The sequence below is a fragment of the Nerophis ophidion genome, linkage group LG07 (assembly GCF_033978795.1).
Source record: "Nerophis ophidion isolate RoL-2023_Sa linkage group LG07, RoL_Noph_v1.0, whole genome shotgun sequence".
Classification (NCBI taxonomy): Eukaryota; Metazoa; Chordata; class Actinopteri; order Syngnathiformes; family Syngnathidae; genus Nerophis; species Nerophis ophidion.
In genome coordinates this window covers 31,790,010-31,813,896 of record NC_084617.1, presented here as the reverse complement: position 1 = coordinate 31,813,896, position 23,887 = coordinate 31,790,010, and the positions used below count along the sequence as shown (strand labels likewise).

General features: G+C 38.9%; 3 protein-coding genes across 4 annotated transcripts in view; 1 reads left to right on the top strand and 2 right to left on the bottom strand.

Moving 5' to 3' along the window:
• Nucleotides 1-3,397: 3,397 nt before the first annotated feature.
• On the bottom strand, nucleotides 3,398-6,706 carry LOC133556240 (uncharacterized). The gene is made up of 3 exons (XM_061905970.1): nucleotides 6,214-6,706; nucleotides 5,751-5,852; nucleotides 3,398-5,596 (listed from the first exon to the last, which is right to left on the bottom strand). The coding sequence occupies exons 1-3, from the start codon at nucleotides 6,535-6,537 to the stop codon at nucleotides 3,470-3,472; spliced, it is 2,553 nt and encodes an 850-aa protein (XP_061761954.1). The 5' UTR covers nucleotides 6,538-6,706; the 3' UTR covers nucleotides 3,398-3,469.
• Nucleotides 6,143-11,090, top strand: LOC133556241 (uncharacterized). The gene is made up of 11 exons (XM_061905971.1): nucleotides 6,143-6,789; nucleotides 6,888-6,983; nucleotides 7,519-7,646; nucleotides 7,764-8,165; nucleotides 8,259-8,344; nucleotides 8,560-8,651; nucleotides 8,976-9,035; nucleotides 9,315-9,553; nucleotides 9,672-9,819; nucleotides 10,108-10,217; nucleotides 10,493-11,090. Exons 2-11 carry the CDS (start codon nucleotides 6,944-6,946, stop codon nucleotides 10,802-10,804), a joined length of 1,617 nt encoding a protein of 538 aa, XP_061761955.1. The 5' UTR covers nucleotides 6,143-6,789; nucleotides 6,888-6,943; the 3' UTR covers nucleotides 10,805-11,090.
• Nucleotides 11,091-13,960: 2,870 nt separating this feature from the next.
• The window catches only part of zgc:86896 (uncharacterized protein LOC415190 homolog), a 34,201-nt gene continuing 24,274 nt past the window's right edge, over nucleotides 13,961-23,887 (bottom strand). For both annotated transcript variants that reach the window (XM_061905968.1, XM_061905969.1), the window contains exons 7-11: nucleotides 21,388-21,594; nucleotides 21,219-21,294; nucleotides 20,657-20,850; nucleotides 15,194-15,281; nucleotides 13,961-14,143 (exon numbers count right to left, since the gene is read on the bottom strand). In XM_061905968.1, coding sequence (XP_061761952.1) covers nucleotides 14,138-14,143; nucleotides 15,194-15,281; nucleotides 20,657-20,850; nucleotides 21,219-21,294; nucleotides 21,388-21,594 — 571 coding nt within the window. In that variant the 3' untranslated portion in view covers nucleotides 13,961-14,137. The remainder of the gene's footprint in view (nucleotides 14,144-15,193; nucleotides 15,282-20,656; nucleotides 20,851-21,218; nucleotides 21,295-21,387; nucleotides 21,595-23,887) is intronic.

Here is a 23,887-nt window from a genome sequence, read left to right as displayed (position 1 = left end):
TGGGCTAATTGGAAGGTCACATGAAGTTTGGAGCTCTGTAGCAACTGACTGTGCAGAAACTCGATGCACTATGCGCTTCAGCATCCTCTGACCCCTCTCTGTCAGTCCACGTGGCCTACCACTTGGTGGCTGACTTGCTGCTGTTCCTAAACTTTTAATTTTTCTTATGATAAAGTTGACTTTGGAATATTTAGGAGCAAAGAAATTTCATGACTGGATTTGTTGCACAGGTGGCATCCTATGACAGTTCCACGCTGGCAATCACTGAGTGCGGCCCATTCTTTCACAAATGTTTGTAGAAACAGTCTCCATGCCTAAGTGCTTGATTTTATACACCGGACCAAGTGATTAAGGCGCCTGATTCTCATCATTTGGATGGGTGGCCAAATTTTTTTGACAATATAGTGTATCTGGACCTGCCGAAAGTGTATACACAGAGCAATACCTGTCTCACAGGAAAACATCATCACAGAGGCTGACTTGATGAGGTGGCCATATTTTGGTGGTATAGACTTGAAAGAAATTGAGGCAGACATTGAACTTCTTATTGGGACTGATGTTCCTCAGGTTATGGAGCCATGGAATATAATAAACAGTCAAAAAATGGACCATATGCAGTCCAAACCATACTGGAATGGGTGGTAACCGGACCACTCAGTTGCAGTGCTACAGAACATGCTGGGCCTATTGCAGTGTCGACTAACAGAATCTCAATAAATGAGCTGAAGGACCTCCTCATCAGACAATATAACCAGGATTTCTCTGAGAACATACAGTATATGAGAAGAAAAATCAGATGTTATTTGAGGATACATGTTTTATGGAGATTGCCTCAAGTTCAGTGTTTCTTAAAGACGGTCACTATCCTCTGGCATTGCCTTTCCGGGATAAAGACAAAAACATACCTGATAACTATCATATGGTAAAAGAACGTACACTAAATCTCATGAAAAGATTTAGGAAGAACAAGATTTATGCTGAGGAATACACATCCTTCATGGAGGACATTCTCAGAAAGGATTATGTGGAAAAGTTTCCACCTCAGCAGCTTCACAGAGAGGATGGACGTATGTAGTATATCCCACATCATGGCATTCGCCACAAGCGGAAGCTCAAACTGAGGGCCGCGTTCGTTTGCACGTCCTCATTTCAAGGAGCATCTCTGAACAAGGAGCCACTCCAAGGGTCATACTTAATAAACACCCTCTGTGGGGGGGCGTGGTTCAGGCGTCCCTGTGGGCAGGGCATGTGCAGAAGCTGGCTACGATGCAGCTGCAGGTGAGTGGACAACCCAGCTGGAACAGGTTGTCTAATCACCTGTCTCTTATGTTAAAAGGAGCGCGAGGAGCCGAAGGAGGGGAGTCGAGCCCAGGGAGACGGAGGAAGACAATAGAAAGAGGGACTGGCGGGTTACTACCGCCGGTTCATTCCCCGGTTCGCGGACCTGACCAGCCCACTGACTGTCCTCACCCGAAAGGGTAACTCAGAACTGGTCCAGTGGACGGAGCAGTGCCAGCAGGTGTTCATGAAGGTAAAGAAAGCTCTCTGTGAGGGGCCGGTTCTGCACATGCCTAACTTTGCTATTCCCTTCTGTCTGCAGGCGGACGCATCTGGCAGGGGTTTGTGGGCAGTGCTGTCCCAGCGGGTGGAAGGCATTGACCGGCCCGTGTTGTACATCAGCCGAAAGCTCTCGGACCGGGAGGCGAGGTACAGCACCGTGGAGAGAGAGTGCCTCGCCATCCGGTGGGCGGTTGGGGGGGTGGGGGGGGGGGGGGGGGGGTGGGGGGTTGTTGCGTGGCCGGACGGCAGCCCGGGAGTGCGAGGAGCCGAAGGAGGGGGGTCGAACCCAGGGGGACGGAGGAAGACGAACCTTGTGACTGAAAATAATTATAAATTATAATTAAAAAGTGTATATCCGCTGCAACGGCTGTTTCTTCCCGCACCCTGAGAACCCGGAGCACGAGACGTGTTACACCCTCAGTGGAGTGCTATTAAGGTTTCGCCAGGAACAAATTGCAGTTATGGCAGACATTGAGGCAATGTTTTACCAAGTAAATGTTGATAAAAGGGACAGAGACTTCCTGAGGTTTTTGTAGTGGTCTGAGGGTGACATTAGAGTCATATATTGGAATATGGGATCCATTATTTAAATTTATTTTAAGTATTAAATGAACCAAAATATGACTTATTTTATCTTTGTGAAAATATTGGACACAGTGTGTTATCAAGCTTATGAGACGCGTAGCAAGTGTAAGCCACTGTGACACAATTGTTTTGTTTTTTTTAATTTTTTTGTATTAATATTTTTAATGATAATATCAATAAGGGATTTTTAATCACTGCTATTTTGAAATTGTGACTAATATTGATGGTATTCATTTTTGTTTCACTACTTTTAGATTGTACTGTGTCAAGTTTGTGTGTCCTCAATTGTTCTGTTTATTGCTATTATGAGTTTTGCAGGGTCGGGTTTGGTTTTGGAATTGGATTGCATTGTTATGGTATCGTTGTGTATTGTTTTGTTTCACTTAGAATTAATCAAAGCTGCTCACACGGTCACTAAGGTGGGCATTGTGTTGACAAATCAACTTAATGTGCATTCTATTTATCCATGAGAGCATTTTTGTTGTAAATTGTGAGGTATGGCTGTTAAAATCATGGTTGTCTTTAAAAAAAGGATGACTCTCATAAACAGCTACACACTAGGTGTTGTAAAATATCAAATTACTATTGCAAAAAGCAAACATTGACCTCAAACATGACCTGTCTATCAGCTGCCTTTTCTTTTTCTTGGATGTTTCTGAAAGTGCTACTGCTATTATTGTGAAGTGAAGTGAATTATATTTATATAGCGCTTTTTTCTAGTGACTCAAAGCGCTTTACATAGTGAAACCCAATATCTAAGTTACATTTAAACCAGTGTGGGTGGCACTGGGAGCAGGTGGGTAAAGTGTCTTGCCCAAGGACACAACGGCAGTGACTAGGATGACGGAAGCGGGATATCGAACCTGCAACCCTTAAGTTGCTGGCACGGCCGCTCTACCAACCGAGCTATGCCGCTACTACTATTGCTACTACGACTACACTGGAAAAACTCGAAATCTTGCCAAGAATATTTGTCTTATTTCTAGTCAAATTGTGTCTATGAACTTAATTTCAGACAATATCACTTATAACTAGAGTTACACCAAGATGGAGGACCTTGTTTCAAGACAGTGCATCTTGAATATCTTGTTAGGTGAGAAGATCTTGAAATGATCTTGTTTTGAGAAATATTTTAGATGAAATAAGCTTTTTCAACATATCATGATGTTTTTATGCTCACAAGATGTAGGTTGTATGATGAATAATCTTGTTTCAAGAAAGAGACCTAACTTGAATTGAGACAACACAGCTTTATTGAATTTGCAGGTCAAAAGCGTCACAGTTGCAGCATTATGCATTATGGCAACAGTTGATGGATTGCATATTAAGAGTGACATGCCATGATGTCGGTGAGATCATACTTCACTGGAATGAATATGCCATTATTAAAGTTAACATAATAGTATGGTGTAAAATCCACACAGTTTTCAGAATTCAAAAAAATATTGGCTTGTGCAAGGTGAGGAATCTCTACCTCATAGGATAAATACTGTTCATTCCAACCAATTGTAGAGAGAGGTTGACATTCAAAACAAAACACTGATTCATTTACAATAAAGATGTTTTTCACAACTGCAAACTCTGGGGTATTATTGAAAACATTAGAAATAACCAAAGATTTTCCACATGTATGCCTATTTCCATATTGAGCAATCCACTGGGCACACACTACATGTTCAACTTGCTCTATTCCTAAGAATTGTTTGATCTTTCCTTCTACGTAGTGAACATTTTTCACCTCAGATGTTGGGCCTATTTCAATGTCATTACAAAAAATAGGATGTTTGTCATGCACATTCTGACTACATTCATACAGTTGGTTGTGCTTCACAAGAGATTTACAAATATTCTTAAAACTACTTTTTATAGCCCACTGCTTGAAAAAGCAATGCTTTGACTCAAAACGCATACACATATGCCTAACAGTAGGACCAAGTGCTTTAATCTGGGAGGGAAGATGCAGCAGGTAATGTTGTTTAGGTATAATATTTAAATCTGGAAACAGCTGTTTGAAATGTCTTAAATGCTGCTCAATTAAAAGCTTCAGCCTAGGAAGAGTTGCGAGTGCAATAATAGGTGAAAACAGAATTTTAACTATCTCCAACAACTTAAGTAGCAATTGTGTGTGAGCATTTTCTCCAGTTGTGTCAATGAGAAATGGCAGAATCTTTAACAGAACCAGCATCTGCCCCGCTGATTGTTTAAGTTTATTGTCATTGGATGAAAGTGTAGTAACAGATATGGGACAAGGCTTGTCCCTCATATCTACAGGAGAGTAAGGGAAACCAATAATTCCACTATTAAATGTGTCTAAATCCATATGTCCGGAAAGTACAAGATGCTTCAAAACACATTTGATTTCATATGGGGCAACACCTTCGAGAATAACATGCATGATGTCCTGTGGTGTTTGATTAATGATATCAAAGTGGGGAAATTCTGTTAATTTACTTCTCCTGTTTATACCAAATGTTGTTTTTAGATGTTCTCTTAGGAAATCAGTACTTGCTTTTTCAATGTCACTGCATTGCCTGTTATGTCTTGCCATTGTCCTTTTCACAAACAAATCTTCATTAAATTTATTTTGCATATCTTCGAAGTTGCATTCACAGTGCCTACATTTACTGTAGGCAAACCCAACTCCTTCCTTAAATCCAGCCACTTCATGTTGAGCAAGAGTGTCTCCGCACACAGACAAAAGTGCCCCATAAATTGTCCTCTCGCCATTTGAAGTATCAACCCGAACACCATTATACAGCTCGATCAAATCATGGTTAATCCTCTCAAGTATTTTATCAATACAGGAAAGATCTTTAGATTTTACCATGGCAAGCAGACGAATGGCAGCGAGTCTTGATCTGTATTTAGCGTTGATGTTACCTAAGGTGTAATAAATCAATAACAATTTGTTTTTGTTTGCACGAGAACCAAGAGGATTGCAAAGCTCAATTTCATCTGTATATAAAATTAACTGCAATGCTGTGGGAACTTTCAAAAACAGAGGGTGTGACTTAAAAATGTCCCCATCAATGAAATCATTAAAAAAAACATCCTTGCAGGACTCTGGCCCCTCATTGATCATTTCAAGAATTTTAGGATGTGAAAGCAGCTGCTCCAAACTTTTAACTAATGGTATGTAGTAAAAACAATGTTTTTTTATGGCAAGAACTCTGGAATCTCCACGCTTCACATAAGACACTATTTGTTTTGCAGTAACAAGTTCTGGTTCAACTGGATGTAACAGTTCTTTGATGGTCTTGTCCTGCAAATGTGTTGTAGCAATCTGGCTAAAAGGGTCAACAAACTGGTCAAATATGCTCATTGCATGACTCTTTAGTTGATCCAGGTCTCCAGAATGACTCTCAAAGATGCTCTTCATTTGATGACTCAGGTGCTCCAATAATGCTGTTTGATATTGCTGGACTCCACTCACAATCTGGTTAACAGCTCTCTAGGGAGGTGGAAAAAGCATTACATAAACAACAAAAAGTAAACAAACAAAAAATACTACACTACAGACTTCACACAAAAAAATCTGCAGAGCTCAACCCTACATAATGTCTGGCACATGCATTTTTAAGACACAAATGCATACATTACAGTACCTGTGTCAGTCTCTGGGTTTCTCTGGCCTGGAGAAGAAATGCAGTTGCATGTTTAGAAAGGTTAGCCTTCATGCAACCCTGGGCAGGTTCTTGCAATTCATGCTGAAACAGATTAACAAGAATCATATTATAAAAGGTAAAATGTTGACCTTGAAAATGTGTAAAAATTATATCCAGTAATTTGATAACTGTATTTGTCCTTAGTTCTATCCTCGTTTCAATTAAGCGTGGTGACTGAAAAATATATCACAAATTTCTGATTCATATAAAACAAAAATATCTTACCAAAATATTTGATTATGTTTTTCTAATATTGGCAACTGTAAAATGTGTAAACAGAATAACTATTAGATGTTCATTATTATTCTTATTATTATCATAGCGCAAATAACTATTTGCACAAAAATAAACACTTGTAGCCACTAGTGCGCTGTCTTTGGCTAATGAAAAAATACGGACTTACTGTTCCATGTGTCCCATCAACCTCGACTGCAGGATTATTATCATCAGTCCGGTTGGTTGTGGCTGTCCTCTCCTGTGCCTCTGGTAAACGCTGGCCAGACGATCCGACCTCCTCGGTTTCTTGAACTTGGAGAAGATGGTGCGCGTGCGTTCGCTTTACGTGATAGTAGAAGGAGTTATACACCTGGTACTCACTCGAGCAGCCATCAATCCCACACACTACGCGAAAGTCCGGGCTGCGACTGTGCATGGTATTAATGTGACTCAACAACTGTTTTAGAGTCAGCGCCACAAATATGTAACACAAGAAACAACGCCAAATCATGTTGGACAAAAAGAGGATTCGAAAAGACGATAGAAAGCTAAGGATGCGCTGCTGCGGCAATTCTGACGGCCGTAATCCAGTCGTTGCTATGGTAACTCCCGCCGGCACCACTTTGCAGCAGGTCAACCGAGGTCAACCATGGATTTACGGCTATGTGCGTCACCTTACCTGCGCGCCATTTACGCTGTATCGACGTCCACTAATTTGAACCGTTGGAACCAGAAACACTTAATTGGATGAGTGTCTCCTCAAGTAAGTAACGACGCTATGTCCTGTATTGTCAATTCGAGTTTACGTCGCCATATATGTCGCCTTTTAACTCTTATGTATGACTATATTTTGTGTTACAGAGAACTTGTGCGCAAGTTAAACTTAGCTAAGCGAACCAGCTAGCTTAACCATTAGCATGGAGGGACTGGATGATGTCACCGCATCAGTTTTAAGAGGTAATGTATTTCTTTTAAACATGGAGTTGTATTTCAAGTCAATATCCTCTGCTAATAACAAGAAAGCTATCAAAACTATAAATCTATGCTCCCACTTTAGTATATTTGATTCACTTTAATTTTCATTGCCCATGTCCCCTGGTGTATCTTACTTTTTTAATTTCTTTTTTTTAAATTATCATTATTATTTTTTATCTCTATCTCTTAATTATATATGTATTTATTTTGTTGTTACATCTATCTGTTATCCAATTGTTATTAATGTGAAGCTCATCATATTGCTTGTTGCACTGTTACTATTACTGTATTTTGTAAATCAATAGTAAAGTATTACTTTTAAACATATGTCTACAAGCTTTTAAGGTAAAATGCACAGTTAGGATGCTTTAGTATGATTAGTCCAATTTAAGATTAAAAAGCATAAGGCAAAATTATGCCGATTTATTAGATTTTTTTTTTTTTAGATTCAACATATTGTCATACATGTACATATTTCGGGGCACTGAATCATTTTAATATGTGTTTTCCAATGTAGCTGCAAACATCAGCGAGGAAATGCTGAGCACCTTGTCTCGAGAAGACTTGCGGGATCTTTTTCCAGGCCCAGAGAACTTTTTTCGGAGAAAAGCAGTGTGGAGTTTGTGTCATGATGTGTCAGAGGATGTCAGTTTCTTAGTCATATGACTTAAAATAATCACCAATTATTATTCTGCATTGCTGTTCATCGTAACACAATTAAATTGTGCATTTTCCACTTCCACATTATCTTTCATGTTGCAGCAAACTGTCCAAGAACACTCTGGAAATTCCTCGATTAATGATTCACCAATGCAAAAAACATTGACTCCTTTAAAATCAAAGCCTGCAAAGTACACAACCCCTGAAAAAGTTGTGAAGTTATCATTCCCGGAATATGTGTTGCACACCGACACTGAACTTGAGCAAGTCCGAAAACAGTACTTCGAGTTGTCTAAAACGGGCTTAGAAAGCACCTGCCATATGTCAAAGGAACTCAGATGCAGACTCATCCGAAACACCATGACCAGTATGATGGCAATTCTGAGGGCAAGAGGGGATGAAGGATCAGACAGATACCCATCAAAACCAGAAATTACAGCAATGGCAAAAATAATAGTACAATATTACCCAATGCTGCAGGATAAAGGCCTGAAGAATACATGGGTATGTGACACACATTGAATTGATGACCAAAGAGACTCCGCCTGGCCACTTAATGTAGCAATTTGATGAACGTTTTAATTGTGTCTTGTCCAGGTCACTGTGTTTACACAGCTGTACAAACGACTGCAAAATGTGAGATCTCCCCAAAAACGCAAAAAAGATGGGAGTCATTCAAAGAGGTAAGACTGTAACTAATAATTACTTCTATTGAGGATGAGTCTACTCGTCCTTGTCTTAATTATTTGATTATTTCTGAATAATGCCTTGAAATTGTTAAACTTTTTCTCAAAGCTCAAGTGACATCCTCAGGTCATACAACTTATTATGGAACATGTTGACTTTAATTTTAAAACAACAGTTGAAATTTAATCAACTAATTGGCTAATCTTTGCAGCTCTACAAAGAGGCGTCATCTTGAACACCCAGATGACACTGATGAAATTGATTCAAACAACTCAACAGTGATTCTGGATCTCTCCACGGAGGGTAGTAGCAGTTCAGACCCCAGCAATAAAGAAAGAGGGGATTCTCTTAGGATTGAGACAATTATACAGTATGTGCCAAGTGCCAGTCAACAGTGTATTGGCCTATATGCTCTGCATCAAAACAAAATGAAGGCTGAGTCTAGTGGAAACCTTTTTATGACCCTCCATAAGTAACATTCAGCTGCTTCACTACTTAATATTTTGATCCAAATAATACATTTCATTGTTGAATTTGGTTCCAGAAGAGTGCACTTATTCTTAAATTCAATTAGTCTGACAGCATGATGTTATTTGTTATGTTATTTGATGATGTTATTTGTTTTAGGAGAGACAAACCCCCAATTGCTGCTTGAAGAAGTGACCCGTCTTCCCTCCAGTCCTGAATGTGAGTATATCTGTATGTCTCCCCCTTCACTGTGTGTGGTGACTTGTTATAGTAGACCGTACTTACATGCAGTTCAATGTGATTGATTATATTTGCCAATAAATAATGGAATTTTGTATATACATTCTGTAAATGGTTGAAATACTGATTTATGAATGATTATAACATAATGATCAGGGCTGAATGTAAAAGATTTACAAGGTGTACAATATTAATGGATGATATTCATTTATAATTTGAAAACATCTTAATGACAGTATATCACTTTGTGCCTTACAGCTAACAAGCCTGCTGATAGTGCCAGTCCAGATGCGGCCAGTCAAGCAACCTTGGCCAAGCACTACAAGGCCCTACAGGCTTTGTTTAAAAGAAAAAATCCAAACTACCAGGATGTTTCTCATCTTCTGGATTTGGAATTTGCAGCCAGAAGATTATTCATTGACTCGGATACCATTCGTGAGGAGGACATACCGGAAAAGATTCTCGAAGCTTATCCCTGTTTTAAGGACATTGGACATGTAAGTCATTATTGACTGTGCATAGTCAATACACAGTACTACACACTCACTGTGTTAGATTTGGATTCCCACCTCGAGAGCGATTTATTCATGTCAGTTTTGATACAATATTTTATAGGTGATGGACGAGCTTCGACGCATTTTGGACATGAGAAACTGCAACTTCATCAGTGAATTAAAGGAAAGATGGCATGACTTCTGCCAGAAGGTGCAGTTTTTTGGTGTGTCCAAAAACATGCTGAAACCACCAATGGGAATAGACAAAGGTAAAAAATTATGTTTTTTACTTAGTGAGGATGAAGCTTCAGGCTTGTTAATTATCAAGTTCATGCACTCATTTCTAGTCCTTTTTGTAATCTATTTTCTCCAACCTCCTCAATCCTATCCCAACTCAATTCTCTATTCTGCCCTGAACTGTGTAAACAGTCTCACTAATATAGTAGTATTAGGTTGATGTTATCCTTTTTAGTTAGGGGCAAGCCAAAGATGGAGACATTTTCCTCAATAATTGTGCATTTTGTTCATATTTAAATACTGAATCTCTTTTTCAACAGTGCAACAGGCTGTCGAAATTCTGCGTGTGCTGCCATCACTGTTCCCCTCCATGTCTGGTCTGCCGAAGAAAGTCAGAGATCTAAGTCAGGCTCTGGTGCATGTCCTTGAGGTGAGCAGTGCAAAATATACTGGACCATTTTGACTGCATTATATAAAAGTTAAAACTGAAGGTGTATCCTCTGCCTGCTCCAAATGAGTTTCCTATTTATATGATTTTTCTTTCTTTTCTTTTGCATTTGGTATGGTTTAAAAGTTAAGATATAGCTTTCTGTATGCTGTAACCTTTATTATTTATTTGATTGCAACCAACCTCTTTGCCTTAAAGCCAAGGTTCCAGAGATGTATAACTATTATCGTGACGGAAGGATGTCTTATGTGTTTTAGGAAAAAGAAGACCCCAATTCCTACTTGAGGAAGCGCCCTCTCACATGCCCGGTCCTGATTGTTAGTTCGTCCAACTGCCTTCTAGCGGTAGGAAATGTGCCGATAACTACCTTTCCCAAGGACAAGGTCACCGAGGGTGCTTTATACCTGATGGCATACTATTACACCCTACAACTTACATACCCAAAGTGTGTCAAAACTCTGATATCACTCATACAAACAGAGGTCCTACTGGACAACATTCATGAGAGTGATCTCACATCATCGTACAAAAAAAGCATGGCTGAGTGGAAGGCTTTTATTGGCCAGTAGGCTTGTGGTATGCAAAATAGCACCCACTTCTTCTCCGAGGCTGCTATCCACATACAATGGTGGACAAGTTGGTCATATGTTAAGTTTGTGAGACCTTTTCAATGTTAAGCACTTGGCAAATGTTATGGGCTGAGCAAGTGTTTGTGTGATTTGTATATTTTATTTGTTTTGAAAATATTTTTTGTGTTATACTGTTGTGCATACAGTGAGCCGTAAAGAGCTCCCCCCACAAAAAGCATGCCAGTGCAAACATTTATTGACGAATAAACGTTGAATGCGAGACTAATTCTCATTTACTTGCCTTATTTTGAGCTGATAATGTCTTAAATTGAGAACAATATTGCTAATAATTATGACTCAAAAACCCCTAATTATGCTAACTTCAAGATATATTGTCTCAAAATGCCTCTTTCTAATCTCACTTCAAGTACAAGGCATTCTTAAATCTAGAACAATTTCTCAAATATCGGACTTAAAATAAGTGAAATACACTTGAAATGAAAAGAATGGTACCAAAATACATGCTCGCTTTCAGGAGAAAAATACCACTTTCAAGCATCACAACCTTATTATGAGACAGAAAAATCTCACTATCCAAGTAAAATATAACTAAAAATGAGTTATTAAAACTTATTTTAAGACCTTTTTAGTCATGTCAGTCTTAGAAATTCTGTCTTATTTCAAGAAATCTTGTTGAGACAATTTTCACTTGTTCCATTGGCAGATTTTTTTGCTCAATTCAAGCAAAAATGTCTTGTTTCATTGTTTTTTTTACTAATTTTTAGATCAGCATTTTTTCCAGTGTAACAGTGCTACTGCTACTACCACTACAAACATTGTCCCTTTTTAAGGGACAGACGGGGGAGGAGGTGAGTTTGGATTGTGTCAAATTTGAGCACGTCAAGGTTTTCATTTAATTGATAATTACAGTGGTTGGCGGAAGCAACCCCAACATCAAAGGAGGATGCCAATTCAGTAATTAAATGTTTTGTAAATGATCTAATACCCAGACATGGTTTCCCCAAAAAGATTAGGTTAAACAACGGCAACCATTTAAAAATAAATACTCACTTAGACTTGGTCGAAAAGGCTCTCGGACTAGAAAATAGGTTCATCCTAATTCCCAAGGTAATGTTGAACCAGAACATCAAAACACATTGGCTAAAATCTGTGCACAGACCAAATCGAATTTGATTGCCATTAGCGTTAATGATCATTTGAATGTCCCTGAATGCAACTGTTTTTGCGCCTTTGAATTTTTCACCCTGTGAGCTGCATACAGATCAGCCCTTCCCAGGACCAGCTGCTCCCTGGGAAGGAGGAATCAGCGTGAGACCAAAGAGGTATTTATAAAAAAAAGATGCAGAATTTGTATGTCAGTTCCTCTGTGCAGATTCGAGGATGACAGGCCGCCACTCCAGATTCCCTTCTACCCACCGAGAGGGTCAGGGTCAGAGTCGAATCCCAGACCTGTTCCCGAGACCTGACTGAGAGGAACCTCAGAGAAAAGAAAACACCTTGCCAAGCGATGACGAGAACGACTAAAGTTGCCAGCCACGATGTGTCCATCAGAACTCCAGCAGCTGTGAAAGGAGTTGTCGGGAGTGCCAAACGGTGAGGAGCTTTTGAAGCAAGCCGGGGACTTGGACTTGAGCACCAACAGCTCCAACTCTCCCTCAGCCTTCCCCATTTCAGCCAACGTGCACATGCCACTGCACAGTTTGCCCAATGGACTGAGCCCTACACCTCAAAGAGAGACAGAGCCAGACTGTTTGAGTGGATCTCCTTCTCCACCAAGGCAGCCAAAAGCCCAATGAGGTGTCAGCAGGCCACCGGCCTGAGGCACCAACGAGAGATTTACACGAGCACCAATCATTAATGAATTCATATGAAAATAATTTTTTGTTCAATATCAATCACATAATAACAATATGGGTAAGTACATTCATTGCAAAGGCTGGACAAAGAATTCTGCAACAAGCTTACACACATAAGTCTAAATGTATTTTAGTAACAGATTGTTTGTTTTCCATATATATATGTATATATGTATGTGTGGGAAAAATCACAAGACTACTTCATCTTTACAGAACTGTTTCATGAGGGGTTCCCTCAATCATCAGGAATCTCCTGATGATTCCCTCAATCTCCTGATGATTGAGGGAACCCCTCATGAAACAGTTCTGTTGAGATGAAGTAGTCTTGTGATTTTTCCCACACATACATATTGCGCTCTACCACGGTATCGAGCACTATTTTCTGGATAATCCAATCAAGATATATATATATATATATATATATATATATATATATATATATATATATATATATATATTGTCAAAATATGCTCACAAAGATGTGTATGATCAAGGTATTCGGTTATCAATTCTGCAGCCTAGAAAAAGCGATCGCTCACAAAAATGAGGGTCATAGAGGAATTTTTAGCCATATAACAACATTGGGTTTTTCGCCTCTAACTGCAGTAGATAATAGTACCGAAGTAGTCTAGGTCAGAAATTTGCGTTGGTCCGGGGTTCTATAACCCTGGAAGGGGGGGAATGTAGTACAACATTTCTGTCCTTAATCTGTTTTGGGTAATTTTCACCTAGATACATTGGGAAGGACACACTGACCAAGTTGGGGGTGACACGACATGGGAGGTCAATACCCCTTGAACATTGGACAGTTGCGTAAGTTGTTATGAAAGGAATCAGGTCATCAAGGAGTTTATAAATAGGAGGGAAAGACCAACCCGGGTGTGCTCTCTTACTTAATTCCTTCACGAGAGGCACCATCTTTCGTCTCCGGAGACACTGTCTGTTTTCATATTGATTCAATCCAAATTTGTACTATCTGATTGTGAGTAATTAAAACTGTTGTGACAAACTCTCTATCTGTCCTGTTTAAGAGTCGGACTTTTCGACCACATAAAATTAGCTACCACGAGCGGGATGAGGCCCCACCGGCCCCGGGTTAAATCCCCGACATTTCCACCTCACTTCAAATGTGTATTATTTATGTAGTAATAACTTGAACTATTTCTACAACTAAATATACAAATATTGAAGTACTTCAAATGTGTATTACTCTTATCAGACTACAGACTATTTCTAATTGAACAATGAAATATTTAAATACTACCAAGAATACTGCATGTTGTTTCAAATGTAGTTTTTATTGACAATTTGTGATCACATTTTACTTCATCAAAGCCAATTTTGTACTGCAGCTGTAATCCACAGCAAGGTACTGTAGTACTGTAGCACTGTAGTACTGTGGTGTTGGAGGATTGCAGTATTCATTTGTCGAAGCAGGACCACCACTGTCTTTATTTCAGGGCTGTAAATGAAGAACACGTGAGAGTATGTACTACTATCAAGTATTGCAATACTCATTGATGGTATATTCTATTCTGTTATATATTGTGTGATGGTACATTCTCTGCGATGAGGTGGCGACTTGTCCAGGGTGTACCCCGCCTTCTGCCCGATTGTAGCTGAGATAGGCGCCAGCGCCCCCCGCGACCCCGAAAGGGAGTAAGCGGTAGAAAATGGATGGAAATGGATGGTACATTCTATATTGTGTGACGATACTATATTGTGTGATGGTCTATTCCATATTGTGTGATGGTTTATTCTTTATTGTGTGATGGTATATTCCATATTGTGTGATGGTTTATTCTTTATTGTGTGATGGTACATTCTATATTGAGTGATGGTATATTGTATATTGTCCATCCATCCATCCATTTTCTACTGCTTGTCCCGTTCGGGGTCGCGAGGGGTTGCTGGAGCCTATCTCAGCTGCATTCGGGCGGTAGGCGGGGTACACCCTGGACAAGTCGCCACCTCATCGCAGGGCCAACACAGATAGACAGACAACATTCACACACTAGGGACCATTTAGTGTTGCCAATCAACCTATCCCCAGGTGCATGTCTTTGGAGGTGGGAGGAATCCGTGGTACCCGGAGGGAACCCACGCAGTCACGGGGAGAACATGCAAACTCCACACAGAAATGTCCCAAGCCCGGGATTGAACCCAGGACAACTCAGGACCTTCGCATTGTGAGGCACATGCACTGTTCCACCGTACTGCCCTATTGTATATTGTGTGATGGTATATTCTATATTGCGTGATGGTACATTCCATGTACCATACTAATCCTAGGACTAGTACAAACGTTTGTACTAAAATCCCCTGTGGTCCCATAATACAGTGTGTCACATCTGAAGTTGTGCAACATGTCGGACGAAGGGTCTTGCCTGTGGACCAACCTGGGTGTCACCATTCAGCAGGAAACTTTCCATTAGAAAATTGAGGGTGTAACACAGTGGTACATTTTCTCCAATATGACTTTGTGAAGGCACAAGTCTTTTATCTCCTGTACCTTAAAATCCCAGATGACCATGGCTCCGTCCAGACCCACACTGCTGTACTTGTCCACAGTGGATGTTCCCTTTAGAGCGCACAGCTGCCTGCAGAAGACAAACAAACACAGAAAGAAAAGACACAGGTGAAGGTAGCAGGAAAAAGGTAGTGATGTAGCAAGTGTCTCCAAGGACATACCAATCAGGACTGGAGAAGAAGGGCCTCTCCGATCTAAACCCATTACGTTATGGACCAGCTAAAACAGACACCATGTTGGAACACGAGGATGTCCATAAGTGCACCTGGCACCAGGTCTTAGGATCTCATCTCTGCTGTTTGCAGAAGATGTGGTCCTGATCACCTCCTCAAGCTGTGACCTCCAGCGTTGGTTTGATCGATTCACAGCTGAGTGCGGAGCTTCTGTGATAAGACTCAGCACTTCCAAGTCTGATGACAGGTTCCTCAGTCGAACAAGGGTGGCTTGTACGCATAAGGTTGCAAGAGAGTTCCTGTCCTAGGTGGTGGACTTCAGCTATCTTAAGGTCATGTTCACACGTGAGGTAAGGCAGGAGTGCCAGCTCCACAAGAAAATCAGTGCGGTATTTTCAGTAAAGTGTTCACTGGACTTTTGTGGTGTATAAGAGAGAACTGAGCCTCAGCAAACTTCACAACTTGACGGTCGATCTGCTTTTCTACCATCTACTACTGCATGACCACAGGCTTTGAATAGTGACTGAAAGATCAAGTTCGCAGTTACAATCTGATATGAGTTATCACTCAAAAAACCATCGTCATTATTTAAGAAATCATATTTATCACTTAAGAAGCCATATTTACAACTTAAGAAACCTTTGTCATTACTCAAGAAACCATATTTATCACTCAAAAAACTAATTTATCACTCAAGAAACCAAAGTTATCACTCAAGAAACCATAGTTATCACTTAAGAAACCATAGTTATCACTTAAGAAACCATAGTTATCACTTAAGAAACCATCGTCATTACTCAAGAATCCATAGTTATCACTCAAGAAACCATAATCCTGACTCAAGAAACCATATTTATCAATTAAGAAATCATCACCAATAAAAAAATTAAAAAAACAGTCATGACCCAAGAAACCATCAACATTACTCAATAAATCATATTTATCACTTAAGAAACTATTGACATTACTCAAGAAACCATAGTTAATGCTTTAACTATCGACATTACTCAAGAAACCATTGTTATCACTCAAAAAACTATTGCCATTACTCAAGAAAAATCACAGTTGTTACTCAAGAAACTAACGACATTACTCAAGAAATCATATTTATCACTCAAGAAAGCATATTTATTACTTAAGAAACCATCATCATTACTCAAGAAACCATATTTATCACTCAAGAAACCACATTAATCACTCAAGAAACCAAAGTTATCACTTAAGAAACCATAGTTATCACTTAAGAAACCATAGTTGTTACTTAAGAAACCATCGTCATTACTCAATAATCCATAGTTATCACTCAAGAAACCATAATCCTGACTCAAGAAACCATATTTATCAATTAAGAAATCATCACCAATAAAAAAATTAACAAAACAGTCATGACCCAAGAAACCATCAACATTACTCAATAAATCATATTTATCACTTAAGAAACTATTGACATTACTCAAGAAACCATAGTTAATGCTTTAACTATCGACATTACTCAAGAAACCATTGTTATCACTCAAAAAACTATTGCCATTACTCAAGAAAAATCACAGTTGTTACTCAAGAAACTAACGACATTACTCAAGAAATCATATTTATCACTCAAGAAAGCATATTGATCACTTAAGAAACCATCATCATTACTCAAGAAACCATATTTATCACTCAAGAAACCACATTAATCACTCAAGAAACCAAAGTTATCACTTAAGAAACCATAGTTATCACTTAAGAAACCATAGTTGTTACTTAAGAAACCATCGTCATTACTCAATAATCCATAGTTATCACTCAAGAAACCATAATCCTGACTCAAGAAACCATATTTATCAATTAAGAAATCATCACCAATAAAAAAATTAACAAAACAGTCATGACCCAAGAAACCATCAACATTACTCAATAAATCATATTTATCACTTAAGAAACTATTGACATTACTCAAGAAACCATAGTTAATGCTTTAACTATCGACATTACTCAAGAAACCATTGTTATCACTCAAAAAACTATTGCCATTACTCAAGAAAAATCACAGTTGTTACTCAAGAAACTAACGACATTACTCAAGAAATCATATTTATCACTCAAGAAAGCATATTGATCACTTAAGAAACCATCATCATTACTCAAGAAACCATATTTATCACTCAAGAAACCACATTAATCACTCAAGAAACCAAAGTTATCACTTAAGAAACCATAGTTATCACTTAAGAAACCATAGTTGTTACTTAAGAAACCATCGTCATTACTCAATAATCCATAGTTATCACTCAAGAAACCATAATCATGACTCAAGAAACCATATTTATCAATTAAGAAATCATCACAAATACTAAAAAAAAACATAGTCATGACTCAAGAAACCATCAACATTACTCAAGAAACCATAGTTATTGCTTTAACTATCGACATTACTCAAGAAACCATTGTTATCACTCAAAACACTATTACCATTACTCAACAAACCAAAGTTATTACTTAAGAAACTAACGACATTACTCAAAAACCCATTGTTATCACTCGAAAAACTATTAACATTACTTAACAAACCACAGTTATTACTCAAGAAACTAACGATATTACTCAAAAAAACATATTTATCACTCAAGAAACCATATCTACCACTAAAGAAACCATATTTACCACTTAAGAAACTATCATCATAACTCAAGAAACCATATTTATCACTCAAGAAACTAAATTTATCACTCAAGAAACCAAAGTCATCATTTAAGAAACTATAGTTATCACATAAGTAATCATAGTTATTACTTAAGAATACATAATTACTCAAGAAACCATAGTCATGACTCAAGAAACCATAATCATGACTCAATAAACCTTATTTATCACTTAAGAAACCACATTTACCACTTAATAAACCATATCTATTTCTTCAGAAACCATAGTTACCAGTTAAGAAACCTTCGACATTACTCAAGAAACCATATTTTTCACTTAAGAAACTATTGACATTACTTAAGAAACCATATAGTTATTACTTTAACTTTCGACATTACTCAAGAAAACCATCGTTATCACTCAAGAAACTATTGCTATTACTCAAGAAACCACATTTATTACTCAAGAAAACTATCAACATTACTCAAAAAATATATTATCACTCAAGAAACCATATCTACCACTTACAAAATCATATTTATCACTTAAGAAACCATATTAATCACTCAAGAAACCATATTTACTGTGAAGACTGGTCGGCACAGCGCTGCCGGGAATGTCACTCCAGGGATGCATTTGACTCGAACACAGCAAGAGGTATGATATAATGAATTTATTCTAAATAACAAAAAGGAGCTCGCTCTGAACAGAAACACTGGAGCTAATAAAAAGGCAAACCAAAAACGCTAAATGATGAGTACTAGAAAGTACAATTAGACACACTAAAATGGCACGTAGGCACAAAAGGGAAAAACAAATCATCAGTATGTAAACTGGAAAAAAAACAAGGGCTTAGCGTGAAAAGCTAGCGAGAATATAAATACAGAGAAAGTAGCAGTCGTCACCTGTCGCATGAGAGCAAATTATGAACCCAGAAAGAATGAACAAAGAAGGCTGGCTTATATAGGAGGGTGATTATTAGTAGCAGGTGTGCGGGGACCGAGACTAGCAGGTGGACTGATGAGTAACCATGGTTACGGACTAAACAGGAAGTAAGCGGGTCAGAAGGAGAATGAAACAAAGATGGAAAAATAAACAACATGTGAAGATCCGGGCAACGGATCGCAACATTTACCGCATAAGAGACCATAATTATCACTTAAAAAAACACAGTTATCACTTGAGAAAACGTCGTCATTACTCAAGAATCCATAGTTCTCATTAAAGAAACCACAGTCATGACTCAAGAAACCATAATCATGACTCAAGAAACCAAATGTATCACTTAAGCAACCATATTTATCACTTAAGAAACCATTATTACCAATTAAGAAACTTTCAACATTACTCAAGAAACCACATTTATCACTGAAGAAACTATTGACATTACTCAAGAAACCACAGTTATTACTTTAACTATCGACATTACTCAAGAAACCATTGTTATCACTCAAAAACTATTGCCATTACTTAAGAATCCACAGTTATTACTCAAGAAACTATCAACATTACCCAAAAAACATATTTATCACTCCAAAAATCATATCTACCACTTAAAAAACATATTTATCACTTAAGAAACCTTGGACATTACTCAAGAAACCATATTTATCACTTAAGAAACCATGTTTACCACTTAAGCAACCATATTTATCACTTAAGAAACCATTATTACCAATTAAGAAACCTTGGACATTACTCAAGAAACCACATTTATCACTTAAAAAAACATATTTATCACTTAAGAAACCTTGGACATTACTCAAGAAACCATATTTATCACTTAAGAAGCCATATTTATTACTTAACAAACAATAGTTACCACTTATGAAACCATCAACATTACGCAATAAACCGTATTTATCACTCAAGAAACCATATCTATCACTCAAAAAAACATATTCAACACTTCAGAAACCATTTTCATCACTCAAGAAACCATATTTATCACTTACGAAACCATATTTATCACTTGAGAAGCTATATTTATCACTCAAGAAACCATCGACATTACTCAAGAAACCATAGTTAGCTCTTAAAAAAACATTGACATTACTCAAGAAACCATAAGTATTACTTAAACTATTGACATTATTCAAGAAACCATAGTTATTACTCAAACTATTGACATTACTCAATAAACCATCTTTTTTACTTAAGAAACTATTGACATTACTCATGAGACCATCTTTATTACTTTAGAAACTATTGACATAGCTCAAGAAACCATATTTATTACTTAAGAAACCATCGAAATGACTCAAGAAACCTTGAGAAACTATTGTCTTTACTCAAGAAACCATAGTTATCACTTAAGAAACTATTGTCTTTACTCAAGAAACCATAGTTATCACTAAAGAAACTATTGACATTACTCAAGTCCCTTGCAGCTTTGGTGAAAACCGAGACCTTCTACGAAAGTTAGGACCAACTTTTGGTAAAACAATTTCAATTGAGAATGGAATCACACGTAAAGTGGGTGGTACCTCTGTAATTCTTAGATTGTAGTTGAATTGAAACATTAATTATGAAATGTGTTTGATTTCACACCTCTAGAATACTTCAATATAAATCTATATTATGATATAAAGGGTAGACGACGATATGAATCGAGTGGCCACAAAGTTCTTGGAGAAAGAGGTCTTACGTGATGCTGTTCTGGTGCAGAGTCCCCAACTCGTTGCTGCTGTCGTCGTCAGTCGCCTTCTTGTCCAAGTTCCTAAAGTGCTGCATGGCTGAAACGCCACTTTTGGAAGACTGTTTGGGAATGTCCAGCTTCTTGACAAACTCCAGAGCACCTGCTCCCTTGTAGGAGAACTGGTAAGGACAGCAGTCATGTCCCTGATGGACACACACGATGATGTGTTAGTCTGCAAGACAGACTCTAGTCCACAATTCACCCCACTTCAACTGGTCTGGGCCTAAGTGTAGTTGTAGGACTCGTGTGAAGTATATGTGAGTACTTGTAAGACTTGTGTGAAGTATATGTGAGTACTTGTAAGACTTGTGTGAAGTATGTGTGAGTACACACACACGCACGCATGCACGCACTCACGCACGCATGCACGCATGCACGCACGCACGCACGCACGCACACACGCACGCACGCACACACACACACACACACACACACACACATGCACACACACACACACATACACACACACACACACACACACACACAAACACACGCACACACATGTACTTACAGCAGCAACAATGTGGCCGGGGCCTACATAGAGGATGCTGAGCAGTGGAAGAGTGTTTAAAGTCAGCTGACTGGTCCTGTGAAGAGGTGAGGAAACAATAAGAAGAGTAAAGATGGTAAGAAGCTCATTTAAGATGTAGTGGACTATTGAAGTGACATCAACCACGTACTCCTTGTTCCTGGTGGCATCGGCCACACTGATGCTGCTGTTGTGACCCACCCAGGCCAGCTGGTCCCCACTTGGGGAGAAAGACACGCTGTGCACCCATCCCCCACAGTCCTTCTTTTCCAGCATCATCTCCCCAAAAGGCATCTTGGATCCCCAAGAACTTGGTCCTGGCTTGTCCTCGATGTCTTTGATGTAGGTGGAAAAGATCCTACAAGTTGAAAGAGTTTCATTGCTCGTCTACAAACCAACTTATATATATATATATATGTTTATATGTGTGCATATATATTTATATGTAAATGTGTGTATATATATATGTGTATATATATATATATATATATATATATATATATATATATATATATATATATAAATACATACATATATTATATACATACATATACACATAAATACATACATACATTATATACATACATATACACATAAATACATACACGTATACAAAACCCCAGAAGCAGTGAAGTTGTCACGTTGTGTAAATGGTAAATAAAAAGAGAATACAATGATTTGCAAATCCTTTTCAACTTATATTCAATTGAATAGACTGTAAAGACAAGATCTTTCATGTTCACACTGACAAACTTTTGTTATTTTTTTGCAAATATTTGCTCATATGGAATTTGCTCCCTGCTACAAAAAAGCTGGCACAAATGGCAAAAAAGAGTGAGCAAGTTGAGCAATGCTCATCAAACACATATTTGGAACATCTCACAGGTGAACAGACTAAGTGGGAACAGGTGGTTACCATGATTGGGTATCAAAGCAGCTTCCATGAAATGCTCAGTCAATCACAAACAAGGACAGGGCGAGGGTCACCATTTTGTCAACCAATGCCTGAGCAAACCATTACTCGACTGGCAAACACAATAGTCCAGGATATCAGTTACCCGCTACTCAAATACATAATCCCACAACCATTAGGGTGCAAGTACAGAACCATTAAATACCGGAAGTCTTATCCCTGCAGCTATAGCCGCGCTTAACAGCAGACTTGTCTGATAAAGCCTGTAAATGAGTTGGTCATGTATGATGCTCTTTGTTATTTTTGTTTTGTGATGTGTAATGTCTATATGTTTAAATGTACGGCAGTGAAAATGAATTTCCCCAACGGGGAACATCCATCTTCCATCCATCCATCCATCCATCTTCTTCCGCTTATCCGAGGTCGGGTCGCGGGGGCAACAGCCTAAGCAGGGAAACCCAGACTTCCCTCTCCCCAGCCACTTCATCTAGCTCTTCCCGGGGGATCCCGAGGCGTTCCCAGGCCAGCCGGGAGATATAGTCTTCCCAACGTGTCCTGGGTCTTCCCCGTGGCCGCCTACCGGTTGGACGTGCCCTAAACACCTCCGTAGGGAGGCGTTCGGGTGGCATCCTGACCAGATGCCCGAAAGGGGGACCAATAAATCTAAATCTAAATCTAAAAATTGTTTAAGAATAACATTTCTCAACCATCTATTGCAAGGAATTTAGGGATTTAACCTTTATGCTCCGTAATATCAACAAAAGTTTCAGAGAATCTAAATAAAATCACTGCACATAAGCCATGATATTACGGACCTTCGATCCCTCAGGCGGTACTGCATCAAAAAGCGACAGCAGTGTGTACAGGATATCACCACATGGGCTCAGGAACATTTCAGAAAACCACTATCAGTAACTACAGTTGGTCGCTACATCTGTAAGTGCAAGTTAAAACTCTACTATGCAAAGCAAAAGCCATTTATCAACAAGACCCAGAAACGCTTCACAGGGCCCGCGCTCATCTAAGATGGACTGATGCAAAGTGGAAAAGTGTTCCTAAAGTTAAAGTTAAAATAATCACACACACACTCGGTGTGGTGATTTTTTTCCTCTGCATTTGACCCATCCCCTTGATCACCCCCTGCTAAGTGAGAGGAGCAGTGGGCAGCAGCGGTGGCCGCGTCCGGGAATAATTTTTGGTGAATTAACCCCCAATTTCAACCCTTGATGCTGAGTGTCAAGCAAAGAGGTAATGTGTCCTTATATAGGCTATGGAATGACTCGGCCGGGGTTTGAACTCCCGACCTACCGATCTCAGGGCGGACACTCGAACCACTTCTGTATTCTGACGAGTCCACAATTGTTTTTGGAAATGGTGGACGTCGTGTCTTTCGGACCAAAGACGAAAAGAACCATCCGGACTGTTCTAGGCCCAAAGTGTAAAAGCCAGCATCTATGATGGTGTGGGGTTATATTAGTGCCCAATGCATGGGTAACTTACACATCTGTGAAGGCATCATTAATGCTGAAAGCTACATACAGCTTTTGGAGCAACATATGTTGCCATTCAAGCAAGGTTATCATGGACGCCCCTGCTTATTTCAGTAAGACAATGCCAAGCCACGTGTTAAAACAGCGTGGCTTCATAGTAAAAGTACTAGACCAGCCTGCCTGTAGTCCAGACCTGTCTCCCATTGAAAATGTGTGGTGCAGTATGAAGGCTAAAATAGCAGAATGGA